Source organism: Cyanistes caeruleus, unplaced genomic scaffold, assembly GCF_971803275.1.
Source record: "Cyanistes caeruleus unplaced genomic scaffold, bCyaCae1.hap1.1 HAP1_SUPER_30, whole genome shotgun sequence".
NCBI lineage: Eukaryota > Metazoa > Chordata > Aves > Passeriformes > Paridae > Cyanistes > Cyanistes caeruleus.
Genome location: NW_028256295.1, coordinates 3,444,701 through 3,463,305, shown reverse-complemented (window position 1 = coordinate 3,463,305; position 18,605 = coordinate 3,444,701). Strand labels below are relative to the sequence as shown.

At 53.9% G+C, this 18,605-nt stretch overlaps 2 protein-coding genes across 2 annotated transcripts in view; both read left to right on the top strand.

The window, feature by feature from the left end:
* LOC111945726 (uncharacterized) overlaps window positions 1-18,605 on the top strand; it is a 555,958-nt gene that overhangs the window by 80,573 nt on the left and 456,780 nt on the right. The window contains exon 3 of the mRNA XM_086874769.1: window positions 1,130-1,509. Within this exon, the coding sequence (XP_086730895.1) occupies window positions 1,130-1,509 (380 nt within the window). The remainder of the gene's footprint in view (window positions 1-1,129; window positions 1,510-18,605) is intronic.
* On the top strand, window positions 8,668-10,862 carry LOC147645323 (olfactory receptor 14J1-like). The gene is made up of 2 exons (XM_086874845.1): window positions 8,668-8,793; window positions 9,863-10,862. The coding sequence occupies exons 1-2, from the start codon at window positions 8,763-8,765 to the stop codon at window positions 10,819-10,821; spliced, it is 990 nt and encodes a 329-aa protein (XP_086730971.1). The 5' UTR covers window positions 8,668-8,762; the 3' UTR covers window positions 10,822-10,862.

The following is an 18,605-nucleotide window of genomic DNA, read 5'->3' as shown; positions in this document are numbered from 1 at the left end:
GCGCGGCTGCCGAGGGAGCGGAGCATGCAGGCTCCCCCCGTGCTGGGGCTTGCTCTGCCCGCCTCAGGGGCTGCATTGTCAGCCCAGAGCCATGTGGGGATCGCCCGGGACCAGCGGGGCTGGCAGGGAAAGCAGCAATGGGGGCAGCAGAAACGGGCAGTGCCAGAGCTGGGGGTGCTCCCGAAGCCTGCAGATGTTGGGAGCATGGACAAGGGGGCCCAGGGATACCCCAGGAGCCTGAACCAGGGAGCCCAGACAGTGCTGACCACGCAGGACTCCTGGGATGCCAAAGTGGTGAGGCCAGAGAAGGGGAACCTCCTGGCTTGCCAGGAGCCCCAGCAGACAGAGAGGGGGAACAGCAATACGAACTTGACCCACAGCAATCCAGACGGGGGGGCTTCCAGGAACCCACAGTGGAGGGACCAGAGAGGGTAAACGCATGGATGGGTGTTTTTGGTGAATCTTGACCATTTGTGTATTTTAGGGGACTGAATATTAGTGTTTTGGTGGTTTATATGGGCACCAGGTGCCCGGTGACTTCTAGGGATGGACTTGGAGGGTAGGAAACCCCTAACCCAAAGTGCTCATCCATTGCATTTTCTGAAACCAGGATTTCTGATTCCTAAACTTTGGCTGGATGGAGAAGGAGGCTGTGAGGAAGAGGAAGATGCCATGGGACACCCAGGCAGGTGAGGAGGAAGTCAGTGCCCCTTTCCCCCTCTCTCCTGCTCCATCTCCCAGCCCAGCCTGGCCCCCGGCTGCAGGACAACCCCGCTGCCGACGCCGTCCTGCCGGGGACGCACTGGGGGGATCTCCTTCCCCTTCCCTCTGGCACGGAGGCAAATCCCATCCTCTCCTTGTCCTTCCTCCCCCAGACAAGGAGCTGAGGATGGAGACCAGGGAGGACAAATCCCCGCAGCAGAACCTCGTGGAAGAGGCCGTTTTGAGCAGCTCCACAGTGCAGGAATCCAACGGGGAGGAAAATCCCTGGAGATCCCGCCGGAGGAGGGGCTCCAAACCCATCCCAGGGTGCTCTGAGGAGGAAAGACCCACCCTGTGCCGGGAAGGCGGCCGGAGATCCAGCCAGGGCTCTGAGCTGGTGGTCCATGAGCAGCTTCAGGATGGGGAGAAGCCCTACAAGTGCTTGGAGTGTGGGAAGAGCTTCAGCCACAGCATCAGCCTGATCTGCCACCAGATGATCCACACTGGGGAATGGGCCTACGAGTGTGGGGAATGTGGGAAGGGCTTCAGCTGGAGCTCCCATCTGACCATCCACCAGCGCATCCACACTGGGGAGAGGCCCTACGAGTGTTCTGAGTGTGGGAAGAGGTTTCAGAGCAGCTCCCATCTCCTCCTGCACCAGCGGATTCACACGGATGAGAGGCCCTTCTGCTGCCCTGACTGTGGGGAGGGCTTCAAGCACAACTCCAACCTCATCACCCACTGGCGCATCCACACTGGGGAGAGGCCCTACAAGTGTACCCAGTGTGGGAAGAGCTTCTCAGACAGGTCTAACTTTGGCAGACACCAATGGAGGCACCGGTAAGGGAAGCCCTGCAAGTGCCTCAAAATACATGAAGAGCTTTGTGCACTGCTCCAGCTTCATCCACCCATGGAGGATCCACGTTGGGAAGAGACCTGGTGATCCATGTTCCCTGGGATCCATGCTGGGAAGACACCTGTACCTTTTCCTGCCCATGGCAATGTCATGATGTGGGATCAAAGAATGTGAGACTGTGATCATGGTCCATTATATTCAATCCCATCTCAGGTCATTGCCAGGGGCAGGAAAAGGACTCTCTCTCTCTCACCAGAGAAGGGTGTCCTTTCTTGGCAGGAGGAAATACGTGTCCAGGAAGAGTCAGTTGGTGGTATTTTAGTTTTCCCTGTGAATGGTTTGTCTTATCCTTTCTGTTACCAAAATTGTTTCTGTGTCTGTTTGTTCCTTATCCCGTTGCTGTTATTCGTAAATTCTTCTTATCCCTGCCTGGGATCTTTGCCTTTTGTGCTTTCCATGGCAGGCGGGAGGGAAGCGAGCGGCAGCGCGGTTTCAGCAGGAGCAGGAATTTGGGGAATGCCATTCCTGAAGCCCAGCCCGTGGAAACCGAGCATCCCAGCTGGTGCCAGGCCTGGTTGCCATGGCAGCAGCCTTGGGAGCGGGTCCCTGGCTGGGGGCTGCGGGAACCTCTTCCCTCTGGTGCCCAGGGACAGGAGTGGAGGGAGCGGCTGGAGCTGAGGCGGGCAGGTTTAGGCTGGATGTGAGGAAAAGGTTTTTCCCGCGAGGCTGCTGGGGCACTGAACAGGCTCCCCAGGGAAGGCTCCCAGCTCCAGGGCTGGCTGAGCTCCAGCAGCGTTTGGCCAGCGCTGCCAGGCCCAGGCTGGGATTGTTGGGGTGTCCTGTGCAGGGCCAGCAGTTGGACTGGAGGATCCCCATGGCTCCCTCCCAACTCAGCCAATTCTGTGGCTCTGAGATCCCATGAGCCTGGGGATGGGACTGCAAATGGTTGCCATGGCAATGGGCTCTGGCTCCAGGTCTGAGACAGGCAGAGACAGGGGCTCCACAGAGACCTCCCAGGGGTTTCTGGGGATGCTGAAGAGCCGTGTGGTCAGACGCAGTCACAGTAATTCCATGGTGACATCCCAGGGGACCCTGGGCTGCAAAGGCACCGCTCTGTCACAGGCACTCCCGGGGGCTCCACGGTGACATCCCAGGAGTCCCCAGGCTGCCAAAGAGCTGGGATGTCACAGACACTCCCTGGGCTTCCTGTCACGGGCAGAGTGGGAGCTTCAGGCAAAAGCTTTATTTCTTTATTGGAGAAACTCCTGCTGAGTCATGAGGTAGACAAATGACACCCAACAGCCACCAGGAATCTTCAAACCCTTCCAGGATGTCTAGACTTTTACATTCCTTTTAAGAGAGGAGACTGGGAGTGGCAGGATCCAATCCCAGCCCCAGAGTTTGTCAAAGGCTTATGTGTAAATATTGGACAGGAGGAATTGAACCCTAATGCAATTTGTCCCACAGGATTAACAATGGAATACCAGAGATACTGATTTAAATACAGATGTGATTTATTCTGATCATGATTAGACAGAAAGATCTATTTACAGCAGAGCATAAATTAAAAAAAGTTATTTACTCCGGAGTAGAGGAGCTATAACAATTGTTAGACTACAGTGCCCTAGGAAGCAGTTTTGAAGTGAACAGGGCCTTACTGGAGTTGTTTGAGCCCATTCCAGGCACAGCCTCCTGCTCCAGCAGGAACTGCCTTTCCTGTGCCATGGCCAGGGCAGATCCTGCTGCAGGAAAAGCCCCAGGCCAGCCCCAAGCCAGGGAAGGGCTCGGGCACAAGTGCAGAGTGCCGTGCTGGGAGCTGTGCCAGGGACAGCCTGAGGCACCAAAGGCACCTTGGCAGCAGCAGCTGCTTCCAGGCCATGGCCAGAAGGCTCCCTTGGCACCCCGGCCTGGTGGCCAGCACTGCAGAGCTGCTGCTTCAGGGCTCATTTCTGGCTGGGCTCTGAAAAGCCACTGCTGCTCCAGGAGCCTGACTGGGAAGCAATTGGCCCCAGCACCTTGGGGACAAGATAATAATGAAACAACTCTTCATGGCAGCAGAGACAAGGCAGGGGCAGAGGAAAGGGGAGAGCCAGGCCCAGGGGACATGGCTGCAATGGTGATGGCTGTGAGGTCAGTGCCACTGCAGCAGCCTGGCTGGCCCTCAGCAGACATTCTGGCCAGGAGGGTTGTGAGGGCACCCAGCACATCAGAGAACCCACACAACAGCAATTCCATCCTTGGGGAGGGGCTTTCACTGTGTCAGGTTGCACAGAGCTCCTGCTCTGGGAGCATTTCTGGGATGGGGCATCCATTTCTCTGGAAAAGCAGTTGCAGTTTTGTGCCACTCTCATTGTAAAATATTTCCTCCTTCTAACAAATCCAAATCCACTCTAGATCACTTTAAAGATATTGATCCTTGTTGTGTCATTGCAAGATCTGGGAGGAAATAGCTTTGACCAGTGTTTCCATCTTCACAGACCTTGGAGAGGACCCAAAAATCTCCCAGGATGAGATTTGGAGGCCTCATCACATAAGCAGCAGGTAGAGGCTGAGGGCCCTGGGCTGTGCAGCTGCAAGGCCCTGCCAGAGGCAACTTGTGCAGCCCTTTGGCCATGGCTGCTGGCCCTGGGCCTGAGGCCAGCAGGGGACAAGTGACCCTGGCAGCCCTGGGGCCTCATTGCCTCCTTGTCCCTGCTCAGCAGCCTGGCAGGGGCCGCCCCATGGTGCTGCCCTTGGCATTGCACATCCCCACATGCCAGTGGCCCGGGAAGAGCCCTGAGCAATGAGGGAGGGACAGCATCTGCCTTGCCAGGGGCTGGGGCTCAGCCCTTGGCCCTTGCCATTCCTGAAACACATCCAGCTTTGCTCAGCACCACAGACACCTTTCCCTTGCTTGTCCCCAGCTGCCATCAGGGCCTCCAGTCTTCTGCTCTGCCTGGAACCTGGGGACGCTTTCTCACTCGTGTCTCTCATTTCAACTACAAGAAACTTCAGTGTTTCCATCTGACTTGGAGCTCTTGAGGAGTTTCTGGAGCACACTGTGAGGGACTGAGTGTGATGCCAAGAGCCCCAAAGGCCCGAGAGGGTGATGAAAGTGCTGGTGCTGTGTCTGTGCTGCTGAGCTGGGCCGGGCTCCTGGCCCAGAGGCAGCTCCTGGCAAGGGCAGCGCTGCAGAGAGACAGCTCTGGCCAGGAGCAGCTCCTGAGCACAGCCCAGCAGGGCTGGGGCCCTGCCAGGGCAGCTCAGGGACACAGAGAGCAGGCCCAGACAGAGCTGCCAGGGGCTCAGCACTGGCAGGGGCTGTGGGATGTGCCAGAGGGGGCTGTGTCCCAGCAGCACCTTTGTGGCTGTGTCCTGGAGCCCCAGAGCAGCTGTGATGTCAGAAAGGGGCTGTGTGACAGCTCTGAGTGGGCTGTGTGAGGTCACAGCTGGGGCTGTGACATCCCAGAGTTTGTTGTGTGAGGTCACTGAGCAGCTACAGCGTCATAGAGGGGATCCTGTGACATCAGAAAGAGGTGTGTGATGTCACAGTGTGGCTGTATGACATCACAGAGTGGGCTGGGTGATGTTACTTAGTGGGTTGTGACATCAGAGACATGACTATGACATCAGAGGTCGAATGTACATCATTACAGAAAGGATTCTGACATCACAGAGCAGGTTGTGACATGACAGAGCCACCACAGGGTGGATTGTGATATCACTGGCTGGTTGTGAGACATCACAGAACAGGCTGCCAAGTCACATGGTGGTGATTTGAAATCCTAGAGTGGGCAGTGACATCATAGAAAAGCCATGTGACATCTCAGGACAGGTTGTATGACATCACAGTGCTGACTGTGACATCACAGAATGAACTATGACATCAAATGTGGCTGTGTGACATCACAGGAGGCTATGTGAAATCACGAGGTGGTTTTGTGGCATATGGGAAGAGCTGTGACTTCACAGAATGGTGGTGTGACATCCCAGGGCAGGTTGTGTGACACCACTGAGTGGGCTGTGACATCCCTGGTGGCTCTGTGACATCTCGAGGTCACTGGGGAGGTCACTCTGCCCCTACCTCCCTCACAGTTCCCCCCAGAGAAGTCCAACGCTGCCCTTGCAGCAGCCTGTCTGCACAGAAACACTTCCAGGGCTCTCTGCATTTCCCTTCCCTCACTCTTCCCTCACTCACACACCTCCCAACAACCCACTTGCTGCTTTCAGCTGCAAGGAGTTCAAAGCTTGTCTGTCCTTCAGCAGCTGCTCTAATTCTGCCTTCAGACAACTCTGGGGTTGTGTTTATTGTAGAACTCCCTGTGTGTCTGAAACATTCCTTGTGTGGCTCTGCCTTGGGGAAGGGGAACCTCCTTGGTGGCACCTTGGGCTTGGCACACACTTGAGGAGGGTGTCTGTTTGCCATGGGGAAACTCAGCAGTTTTAGATTGCTAAAATCAAAGAAGGAAAACCCCTCTTTGCCTGAGTGCAGCCAGTTCTGTGAGCAAAGCAGGTCCCAGGGGAGTGAGGAGAGACAGGATGGGGCTGGGGAATGTGGAGCAAGGTTGTTCCCACTGGGTCAGACCTCAAGGCACAGCTTCTCTGACCTGGCCAGACCTCCTTAGGAGAGACCCTGGATCAATATCCATCACTGAATGCTGCAATCATCTCTGCTCTAAAGAGAACAGGAATAAAAGACACCCTTTGAAACAGGAATACATATTTCTTAGAAGTTCTTCAAGCTATTTCTCCAGAACTGTTGTAGGAAACTTTCCTGAGAACTGCACCAGACCAGAGGGAAATCAAGGCACAGCCATAGTTTGTTAGGATTTGCTTGATCCTAATGAGCCCCATGGTGCATTTGGAGCTGAGCCCTTCAACTTCAGGACCTGAGAGGAGATTGCACAAACCTTTCCAGGAGTCCAAGTCAGAGGAAAAACCCAAAGTGTCTCCAAGCATTAATGGGTGCCACTGAGGTCCATCCCCAACACAGGCTCCTCATGGACTCCTTGGAGGAGAGAACTGGAGGCCAGGATTGCACAAAAACCTCCCAGAGACTCAGTGTGGAAAGGAAAATCCAAAGTAGCTGAAAAAGCCCTGAGTATCTCAAAGTATTGATGAGCCCCACTGAGTGTCAATGCAAAGCTCCCAAGGGACTCGTTAAAGCAGATAATTGGGGCCAGGATTGCACAAACTTCTCAGAGACTCAGGGTGGGAAGGAAAAAGGAAAGTGCCTTAAGAACCTGAAGTACCTTGAAGCATTAATGAGCCCCACTGAGTGTTGTTACTAACAAAGCCTCTCAAGGGACTAATTACAGCAGATAATTGGAGGCCAGGATTGCACAAAGCTCTCAGAGACTCCAAGGCAAAAGCCAAAGTCCTTTGAAAAAGCTGCAGTCCCAGGGAGCATGAAGGAGCCCCTAGGGCCATTCCTGAGCAAGGCTCCCCAGGGACTCCTTCCAGCAGATCCCTGAGGCCACTGGCATGTGGGCTAGGGGGGATGCTGAGGGCAGGCCAAGGGGGTGACAGTGGCCAGCCTTGCTGGGGCTGTGCCAGGAGGCCCCAGGGCCTCAGGACAAGGTGTCTCCTCACAGCCCTTGCTGGCACAGCATTGGCTGCTGTGGCCCAGGGCACCAAGCCTTGGCTTCTCTTTGTCCCCAGCTGTCATCAGTGCCTCCAGTGCTCTGCTCTGCCTGGGGCCTGGGGACACTTTCTCAGTCATGTCCCTCAGTGGGACCCATTAAAAGTGAAAGAAACTTTGGAGTTGGATTCTGACTTGGAGTTCTTGAGAGCTTTCTTCCCCTCCCTGTCAGGGACTGATGTTCAGGGCCTCAGCACAAAGCCCCAAGAGGCTCATTAAAGTCCTGCTGCTGTGTCTGTGCTGCTGAGCTGGGCCGGGCTCCTGGCACAGAGGCAGCTCCTGGAAACCAAGAAGAGCTTCAAAAGCACATTTCTCTTGCTGAGCAGCTCTTCTGCCAGCCCAGCAGGGCTGGGGCACTGCCTGCAGCCACCCTGGGCACAGCCCAGAGGCACAGAGAGCTTCAATCAGTCAGGGCTGGGAAGGTGCTGAGAAGTGCCTGGGGCAGAATCCCTGCCAGCCCTTGACACAGGAAGCCTCTGGCTGCAGGACAATGCAGCTGCAGCTCCTGGAGGCATCTCCTAAAGCTGGAACATCCCAGTGCCTACAGACTCTGTGAGTACATTCTCTGCCTGTCCCTTGTGCAGAGCAGCCAGGGGTGCCCAGGGCTGTCCTGCAGAGCAGGGTCCTGCAGCCCAGGGCGCTGTGCTGGGGCAGGGACTCTGCTGCCTGCCAGGGACAGCTCTCAGCCGGCCCGGGGAGCTGCTCCCAGCGCTGGGGAGAAGCTGTGGGGGGAAGGAGCCGCCCTGAGCAGGGCAGGGGCTGCTGCTGAGAGGGGCTGGGTGGGGCAGGGCTGCTCCCAGCTCCAGTCCTGCCTGGACACAGCTCCAGAGGACACTTCCCAAAAGAAGGTGAGACTGGAATTGCTGTAAAGATCAGGAGCTTTCCTGAGACTATTTTCAATTTCTTTCTTCAAGCAGGGTGGAAAAGTTGAGATGATGACAAAAAGATTTTTGCTTTTTATATATGTTTAATGTATTTTTAGATCTGTAAACTATTATTATATAGTTGTAAAATTATAATCCTTAATTAACGCTATTAAACTTCTATTATATACTTATATAACTATTATTCTTAATTAACTCTAGTATGTTTCTTAACCTTTCTCTTAGATTTTAGAACAATAATATGATTTTCTAAATACATTTCTAAAATACTAAATGGTCTTATCATCAGAAAGAGGAGCTACAAGAAGAACATTTTGTTTTGTAACCAGAATGTGAGCAGTCATAACAAAAAGTGGGGCAAAGAAACCCTTGGACCTACTCCAATGGGTTGACTCAGGGGTGTGTAACTGGGGCAACTGAATCTCCTATTGAATGTTTCTGTTAAATATCCTAATTAATCAACCTTAATAAATTGTTGAAATAAGGGGCCAGGTGCACCCCATCCCCACTGGGATACATGGAAGTTTCCAATAAAGGTCTGGTTTTTACTTTACTGTTCTAACACTGTTGCACAAGTTTGGGGTTTTTTTCTCTTTTGATTATAGACAACGAAGGAGATGAGAGAAGCAGAAGAGGAATTGTAATCCCAGAATCACAGAACATTCTGAGTTGAAAGTGACACACCAGGAACAGCAAAGTAATGTTGGAACATTTACAGAGATGCCAGAATTGTAAGTTTGGGTGCTCAGTCTCTCTGCTGGGAGCCTCCTAAACAGCCTAAATGCACTGCTCTGATATTGCCATTGGTATCTGGGGCTCTCAGGGAGGCTCTGGCATCTGCAGCAGCTGAGTCAGGCCCTGCCCTTGGGATTGCTGCCAGGCAGGTGTGTCCATGGGAATGGGGTGTCCCAGCTTCCCTGTGACCTGTGGGGCTGTGGGCAAAGCAGTCCATGGCAAAGGGGAATGAGCTGAGCCCCCTCCCTGAGATCCCATCATGGGCACACCTGGGGATCTCCTTGCTGTGTCCTTCCAAGCTCTGAGCTGCCCTCCTGGCTGCAAATCTGTGCCAGAGCCTCTCAGAGTTCCCTGAATGTCCCACGGGGAAGGGCAGAGATGCCACAGCTGAGGAAATGCTGTTGGCTCTGCCAAGGGAGCTGTGAGTGTCCTTGGCAGAGGAGGGTGCTGAGATCTTGCCCAGAGACCTTTAGAGAGGGTGAGACATTCAGGGATCCCTCTGCTCTGGGCAGGGCCTGGTTTATGCCAGGGTGACACAGGAGTGTGATTGTGCTCTGATTCCAGCCAAAGGTGCAAACCCAGGGCAGTTGGGAACAAGCCCATCCAGCCCCTCACCTTCCCTAAGCCACAGGGAATCCTTTGCCTCTCACATCTCTCAGTGGGAAATTCTGAGTGCAGCAGAAATGCTGGGGATTTCTGACCTCAGAGAACCAGGAATGGTTTGTGGGCAGGAAAAGAATGCCTAAAATTTCTTCCTGCACTCAATGTCTTTTAGAAGTGGGAGTAAATATGGCAACAAGCCCTTCTGCATTAGGAATAATTCCCCTGACAAATCCTGAATTTCCAGCTTTTTCCCTCAGTCACAAACTGGCCACAAACCCAGGGCAGCAGGGAAGAGATGGCTCCTGGAGAGCCCCCAGGCACAGGCCTGGCTGCTCCTGGCACACTCAGACAGCACAGCTGGAGCTCAGTCAGGGACCTGGGTGAAGTTTTCCCAGAGCAGAAACAAGGGTGGGTGATCCCAGTCTCTCCTGATTTGTCACTGCTTTTTTTCTTCATGAACAGGTCCCCATGTGCAGCCACAGCAAATGTCCAACAGCAGCTCCATCAGCCACTTCCTCCTGCTGGCATTGGCAGACACGCGGCAGCTGCAGCTCCTGCACTTCTGCCTCTTCCTGGGCATCTCCCTGGCTGCCCTCCTGGGCAACGGCCTCATCATCAGCGCCGTAGCCTGCAGCCACCACCTGCACAGCCCCATGTTCTTCTTCCTGCTCAACCTGGCCCTCACTGACCTGGGCTGCATCTGCACCACTGTGCCCAAAGCCATGCACAATTCCCTCTGGGACACCAGACACATCTCCTATGCAGGATGCGCAGTCCAACTATTTTTTTTTGCCTTTTTTGCCTCAGCAGACTTTTCCCTGCTGACCATCATGTGCTACGACCGCTACGTGTCCATCTGCAAACCCCTGCACTACGGGACCCTCCTGGGCAGCAGGGCTTGTGCCCACATGGCAGCAGCTGCCTGGGCCAGTGCCTTTCTCAATGCTCTCATGCACACAGCCAATACATTTTCCCTGCCCCTGTGCCATGGCAATGTCCTGGGACAGTTCTTCTGTGAAATCCCACACATCCTCAAGCTCTCCTGCTCAAACGCCTACCTCAGGGAACTTGGGCTCATTGCTGTTAGTGCATGTTTAGCACTCGGCTGTTTTGTGTTCATTGTTTTCTCCTATGTGCAGATCTTCAGGGCTGTGCTGAGGATCCCCTCTGAGCAGGGACAAAGGCACAAAGCCTTTTCCACCTGCCTCCCTCACCTGGCTGTGGTGTCCCTGTTACTCAGCACTGGCACATTTGCTTACCTGAAGCCCCCCTCCATCTCCTCCCCATCCCTGGATCTGTCCCTGTCAGTTCTGTACTCGGTGGTGCCTCCAGCCCTGAACCCCCTCATCTACAGCCTGAGGAACCAGGAGCTCAAGGCTGCAGTGTGGAGAATGATGACTGGATGGTTTCGGAAACGTTAAACTCCTGGAACATTACTGAATATCACTTGTAATAAAAATCATCTTTGCTACTTCCTGTTGGTTTAATTTTGGAGGTTTTCTGTGTTTTCCTTTTATAATCTTGTCCACAAAGAAATGTCATTGTTTGTGCCGTTTCTGATTTTGTTTCCCTCTCCACCTTCCCTGTGGCCACAGACTGTGTCTATGAGGGGCTGTGCTCTTTGTGGCTTTAAATGAACGAAAGGACCTCCCAGCAAAGTTTTCTGCAGAGATGCCCCTTTTGTTCCCTTCTCTGCAGCTGCAGCAGCAGTGTCTGTGTGCAGAGCTGGGGGCAGATCAGTGCTGGCACAGCAGCTGTGCCCAGGAGCAGCAGCACTTGGTGTTGCCAGTGCTGCTCCCGTGCCACTGCCCCGCTGCCCTCCTGGCCCTGGTGTTGCTGCAGGGCCTGAGTGCTCTCGGGGCCGGGCACAGCCCTGGGGGTGGCAGTGCCGGGGCTGCAGCAGGGACAGGCCATGGGCACTGCTGGGGCAGCGCTGACGCCTCAGGGCAGGGCCTGGGGGCTCCAGGCTCCTTGCCCAGGCTCTCTCAAGAACACGGCCAGGCCAAAGCTCAGCACAGAAAACCCCCGTGAGCAGCCCCAGGCTGGCCGTGGGCAGGCTGGGGGCAAACAGCATGGCTGGGGCTCTGCAAGGTCCCTGGGGGAGATGGGAAGGAGCAGCAGAGCAGGGGCTGATCCATCCCCACTGTGCTGGACACCCCAGGGCAGCGTCCCAGAGCGTCTTCATGGAGCTGCCAACAACATCCCCCTGTGCAGCCCTGGCCTCTCCCCCAGCTCAGAGAGGTGCCGCATCCTTGCAGGCACATGTCATGAATAAAATCTCTCAAGAAATCCACCCCGGATAAAATACTGTGTTTAGTTATGTACAGTTAATGTTCTTATCCCATTTGTAAACCTTGTACCCCTTGTTTGCTCCGATGGTTATTAGTAATGTTAATTACTTACCAGTTTCTGAAGTGTTTTAAAGGTTCTTATGAGACATTCCTGTACCCTTTCCCCTTACTTCCCTGCTACCTTGTAACAGAGCTGCTCCCATGGGGGCTAAATCCAACTAACAAAAGCAACCCATTAGAAAGGTATGCCACAGGACGAGGCAACTCCCATGGATGCTGTGCCACACTAGAACAAAGAAACTCCCAGAAACCTGTGCAACCGAGTAAAATGCAAACTAAGGCAGGCAGGACACCAAAACAATAAGCTAACAGAGGAATAAAAGGACAAGGAAACATATTAGAGCAAGCTAAGATGCAAGATCATCTCCCTGCATCACCTAAACCTGCTTAGAAACCATCTTCCTGCATCACCATGACCTAAAGAGGACTGGAAAGGACTGACAGCCCTAGACAGCGAACCAGGATGACAGGTCCCTGGCTACTCTCATGAGGACAGAAGCCCCAGTTCTGCAGTGTGTGCTGCAAAGCTGAATTGTGTCTCCTCCTTGGAGCTGACAGTGTGGGAATGGCTGTGATGCAAGCAATGCCTTGGGCCCCCCCACCCCAAGAGCTGAATCCTAATAAAGGCATCAAACAGGAGTTTTGACTCCTGGCCAATTTCTTTCAATTACCGTGTGCTGCACAGGCCATGGCCGAGGGGGCCTGGACCCACCCGGAGCTCCTCCCGGAGCCCAGCGGACTCCAGCTCAGCGGGGGCCGGCAGCGGGGCACGGCTTAGGCTCGGCAAGGTGTGAGCAGCCGTGGTCCGGCCCAGCCTCAGCCGGGGTCCCGCAGCCTCCCGTCCCCACCCGGTCACTGCTGGGGCCAGCCCGGCCCTGCCAGGCCGAGCCTGTGCGATTCAGCCCTTCTGGGACACAGGGCCAGAAAGACTTCAGCCCTGAAGCAGCAGGCTTTGAGTTCAAGCCTTGGGAAGCACTTGCCAAAGGCTTGATGGCAATTCATACGTTCATCAAGTCACCCCACTGAAAGTTATGTTTCTAGAATCTTCCCTTATCTCTCCCCGGATTGGTTGCAATTTGTCACAGTATTTTGCATCTTTCTAACCCCAGTCTGTGTCAGGACCCATGCCCTCAGACTGCGCCCTCACACCTCCCCTAGATATTGTTGTGTCTGCCCCTAGGCCTGGTCTTTGCACTTTGCTCCTGTGCTGCGCAGGCTTTATGGGCCTCATCCCTACTTGATTTTCCTGTTCCAGTTGGTTTTGGGGACTCCAGCGAACCCGCTCCTTTAATTTCCTCTTCGGTTGCCCGGGTGTCAGGGGACCCTGAAGCTTTAAGGATTGTTGTGGCCACTGTCAGCACGACTGCAAGGGCCGCAGTGCAGCGGGGCCCGGCCCGACCGGCAGCCGGGTACCTCCTCAAAGGTGGAAGCAGGAGAGAGATTTCCCGGGCTTGCCTGTCTGCAAAATGTCAATCTCACCGAGGTGGATCCAGCTTTTTAAATGCTTTAATAGGTAGTCAGTTCCCACAGCTAGCCAGCTCTTGGATTTTGCTTGGCACAGGGGCAGCTCTTGCTTAGCAGCTCCTCTCAGGAAAATCATTTCCATGGGGGGCTTCTTCCCTGCTCACCAAATAGCAATTCATGCAAAAGCAGCACAAACTGTTCTTCCTGTCCTCCTATCTTTGCCAGAGAGTGCCTTTCAAAGGGATAATAATTGGGAGGGAGGGGGTTTACATTTTCCATTGCAAAGGAGCCTCCTGCCTCCCTTAGCAGGCCCCTGTCTTTCAAACGAAGACACACACGGTCTCCTTTTGCACCTTCACTTGGCCCAGCCACTCCTGATCATTTGAAGGAGCGGCTCAGAAGAAGGGGCTGCAATCCCCCAAGGCCTGGGCTGCTCCAGGCCGCTCCTGGTGCCTTGGGCTGTTGAAGGGGTGCCGGGGTGCCCTTTGTGACACAGGCACGGGGTGCCGGGGTGGCCTTTGTGACACAGGCACGGGGTGCCGGGGTGGCCTTTGTGACACAGGCACGGGGTGCCAGGGTGGCCTTTGTGACACAGGCACGGGGTGCTGGGGTGCCCTTTGTGACACAGGCACGGGGTGCCGGGGTGCCCTTTGTGACACAGGCACGGTGCGTCAGGGCCCGTGGTGACGCCGGACCTTGCGGTGCCCAAAGTCCATTGTGACATGGCAGAGCCCCGCCCCGGCTGGGGGGTATATAAAGGGCTTGTGGGGCCTGGGTCAGTCCCAGGACAGTGGCTGTGTCCAGGTACCTGTGTGCGCCAGAGGACTGCAGGCATGGAGGAGGAGAAGGCGAAGCCCAAGTCCCAGCCCCCCAGGCCCTGGCCCGGCTCACAGAGAGCCCAGGCCTTGAGGGAGCAGCAGGAGGAGGCTGAGAGGGCAAGCAGAGGGAGGAGAGGAGCCGTGGAGTCCTGTGCTGAGGAAGAGGCAGAGCTCTGCTGAGGAGAAATGAACAAGTTCCAGCAAGGGACTCCAGGGGAAGCCTGCACTGAGCCACAGCTGTCCCCAGGAGAAGCCCAGAGCTGCCAGGAGCTCTCTGAGTGGGATGAAGGCCTTGAGCAAGAGCTGGTCCAAGTATGGGGGAGCTACTGGCATTTCCGGGACTGGGATGAGGGCAGGGAGCAAGAGCCCTCCCCAGCTGTCTCCGAGTGGGGCGAGTGCAGGGAGCAGGAGCCGTGGCAGGCGGACAGCGATCACTGTCAGGAATTCTCAGATTGGGAAGAATCTCCTGAGCAGCGACTGTCCCCAGGAGAAGGCACGAGCCGCCGGGCACTCTTGGACTGGGAAGCTTGCCGCAAGCAAGAGCTGTGCCAGGATGGCCAGGAGGTGACTGGAGGCAAAGCAAAGAGAAAATCCTCCAGGTCCAGCTGGGATGATGACAGTGATGGAGAGCTGGCTCAGGACAGCAGGGAATACTGCGACATCCTGTGCAGCCAGCTCAAGGCCTGGCAGCGGGAGGACGATGACTGGGATGAGGTGAGCGCCCTGGAGCTGCACGAGGAAGGAGAAGAGGCCAGGCAGCAGAGACTGGCAGATTTAGCCCAAGAGGGAATCCTGCTGCCTGTCCCTCGAGAAGCTTGGGTGGAGTGCCAGGAGCCCGAGCTGTGCCCGCAAGAGCAACTCTGTGCCGGGCCTGGCCCTCTGGCAGTTCAAGCCACGGTGGAAGATGTCTCTTCTCCTGGGCAGCTGCTTCCCCACAGGAAAGGCCGCTCGCTCTTGAGGCGGGCACTGCGGGTACTGCGGGGGCTGCGGGGGCTGTGGGTGCTGCAGGGGCTACAGGGGCTGTTCCACTGCCCCTGCCTGGCGGCACAGCCACAGGATCAGCGCCCGCTGCCAGCAGCACCAGGTTGCAGATGGCGGCTGCCCCGCGGCCTGCCCGGCGCCCCGAGGGAGCCGCACGGGCTGCCCCGGCCTGCGCTGGCCCTGCGTGCTGAGCCGGCCCCGGCCGCTCTGCAGCACCCCTGGGGCAGCTCCCTGAGGGCACACGGCAGCCCAAAGCGGCACCCGAAGGGGGACCCTCACTGCCGGGGCTCAGCGCCGCATCCCGGCCCATCGTCCGGCCGGGAAGGCACCTGGAAAGTCATCGGCTCCCAGCGGCAGCCTGGCACCGCCAGCGGCACCCCTGCACCGGGTCCCCGAGGGCCACAGCCACACGGCTCTTGGCCCTTTGCAGGGACACTGGCTCCAGCTCCTCCCTGCTGGACTCCAAGGCCATTTCCTCTCCTCCGGAAAGGACTCCATGCTGATCCTGGGGCACTTTGGCCATGAGGAATGGACACAGACAGGAGGTGTTGCTCCCAGGACACGACGGCGGCCTGCTGGACTGCAACACACACAATTCTAACAAAAGAAAAGAAAGTTGTGTTTAGGAAGTAGTTGTAGGAAAGAAAAAAACCCCAACCCCCCCCCCCCCCCCCCCAAACCTGCATAAGACCCTCCAGAAACCAAAAAATGATAAAGAATAAGAATAGGAATATTAGGAAGAAGAGGTAGAAGCTGAAGTAGATGAAGACGTAGTAGTACTTAAAACATGGAAAATTAAGAATAAGAATAAAATGTTGGAGTCTGGAATACAGAGTGTGTGCCCTTGTTTCTGACACTTAGTTATAAGATCCAGGTGTAAGTTCCCCCAGGCAGGGCAGGTCCCTGGGTGCTGCCCCTGGCCCAGATATTTTTCAGATGGAAAAACTATCAGAGGTAAGGTTTTAGAAGACAAAATGTCTTCCCTGCTGACAGCACCGTAAGGAATAGCTGCAGGGCAGAGTTTTAAAAACAGAGGTTCTCTTGACCTCTCTACAGCCTTGCATGGTGCTCAGCATGATAGATCAGGGGAAAAAATATTATAGTGGGTCAGACACATCTCATTGCAACAGAGATGCAACAGCACCCCTGATTTTTCCATGGTTCTGGATGACAAGAACTAGGATACTGCATTTAATGTGACTACAAGAAGGGTTTGGAAAGACAGAGCTCAGAAAAGAGCAACAAAATAATTAAGGGACTAGAGGGATTTTCCCATGAGGAAGATTAAAAGAACTAAATCAATATGTCTAGTTTGGCTAAGTGATAACTAAGGAGAGGCATTTCAACCATCTACAGATGTTTGACTGACACACACACACCCTAGGGAAGGAAAGGAATTACTTAGCAGGAAACAAGCAGGCATATCAGGGAGTAATGGAATGAAATTAAGAAAGAGAAAACTGCGGAATTTAAGGCAAATCCTCCTGACAATGGGTTCTAATAGTCTGTAGAAAACATACCAGCATATGTGCAACATATGGGAACAGTCTTGAATTGATAAGGAGAGGGGCTTAACTGACTTGATGGGCCTTTCCAATCTCAAATATTTATGATTCTATAATTAAGCATTATTAAATTTAATGATATGTGCCATTTTGTTTTCAGCAAGTTCTGACTGTTGCCTCAGGTCATAAGTGTGCAATTATTTCCTAACTAAAGGTCTTACTTTTTTACTCATGAATCCTTATGAAATTAACTAGGCTGGTCTGCTATTTTTTTATTTTTCTTAAATTGAATTTCTATTAATGCATTTTCTCTTATTTCCAACCAGCAGCTCTCTCCCTCAGTTAACAACTCACAATTCCCTCTTTATGCAAGGCAAGCCTGCACACTTAGAGCTTCGTGGCTCGGTGCCTGAACCTGCTCAGCCTCAGGTTGAATGCCTGCTGTGTTCAAGGGAGCTGCTGTTCCCAAGCCCAGATGAGCACAGGGGCTCTTCTTCCTCTGAGGATGAACTGCGTGCAACAAAGGGGGAAAAAAAAAAAAAAATTACATGATATTTTCAGCTAAGAGCTGTTTACAGAGCTTTGAAAGCAGATCACGGCCAGATGAAAAGCTTCATGTCACCGCTCACCCCTGTGTCACAGCACCACTCAGCAAATGAAAACAGGTGTTTATGTGCTATTGCCCAAGCTCCTGGCCAGGATCACAGCTGGTGGGTAGCAAGTTTCCTCTATTTCTCTTTGGCAAACTCCTTGGTTTTGATGCACATGCTTGCCTGTGCCAAGATATACTCCAAAATATCCCCCCAAATGGGTACAAACCTAGGGAGTGATCAGGAGGTTGTGGTCTCATGTGAGCAGTCATTTTGGGGATCCAAATGGTTTGTTCTGCTCTGTCTCAGACAGTGTCTGCTGCCTGAGTGTGCTGCAGCTTTTGCTGATATTTTACCATTGCCTGTGTTACAAGCACAGTTCCTCAAGAAGGTTCATACAGCCTAATTCTTTATTACCTAATCTATTATTAGGTGAATTATTACCTAAATCTATCTTTTGTCCAGGAAAGAGTGAAAGGCCATCTGTGATGCCTGCTGCTTTTGTGATACTTTCTTTCGGTTTCCCCCAGTAGTGCAGCTGCAGACTGGGCACGCTGTATCATCAATATCTGACACTCACACTCCCTTCACTCTTGACTACTTGCTTACAGCTCCTCTCTTATTATGTGTGCTGGACCCCAGCCTCAGCCAGGGCAGTAAATGGCAGCAGTTTCACATCAGGATGTGGTGACAGCAGTGCCTGCAAACACTCTGCTGTAGCACTGGCAGCGTGGGCTCCCTCCTGAAGGACGAGATGGATCTTCCCCAGCCCCGACAGACAGAGTCCCCTCTTTGCTACCTGCCCCTGATCCTGAGCCCAGAGATGCTGTCTGCCAGCACGTGTGAGAGCTGGTTCTCTGAGGAGATCAGAGGATGTGAGAGCCTGGCAATTTCATCCCAGAGAAGTAAATCCTCGGTGAAAGAGGCTGGCTGCTGGCATTACAATATTCTCAATGCTAATTACCAGAAATCTAGTTTCCAAATCTTTTCACTTTTAAGATACCACTGCAGCAATCAGGCTGAAGTGGGATAATTAAACGAAGCACTGTCTCCTCTCCCCTCCTCCCCCCATCACTCTGCAGCCCTGTCTGTCATTTCCCAGCACGGAATGGCTGAGATGTGGGAGGCTGATAGGAAAGCTCAGTATGTAAAATGCTGAGTGCATTTTACAGGAGGTGCGGCTTCAGCACAGCTTCCTCACTAGGAAAGAGCCACAAGGAGCCCTGGCTGCTCCTGTGGATGGTTTATCACTGAGCTGAGTCCAGTCAAAAGTCGGTGAAAAAGATGTAGGCAAAGAAAGAGAAGAAGGAATGAGAATATTTTCCCCTTTTCCCAAAGCAAGAACAGGCAAAATCTCGCTCTCCTTTTGAAACCCACAGGTTGTGAATCCAGTTTTGGCAGCTGTGATAAATGTCCTGAAGCATCCAAATACTTGGGGTATAAGGAAAGGATTGCTGCTTGTCAGAAGTTGTCTATCTTTTGAATATTCTGCCCAA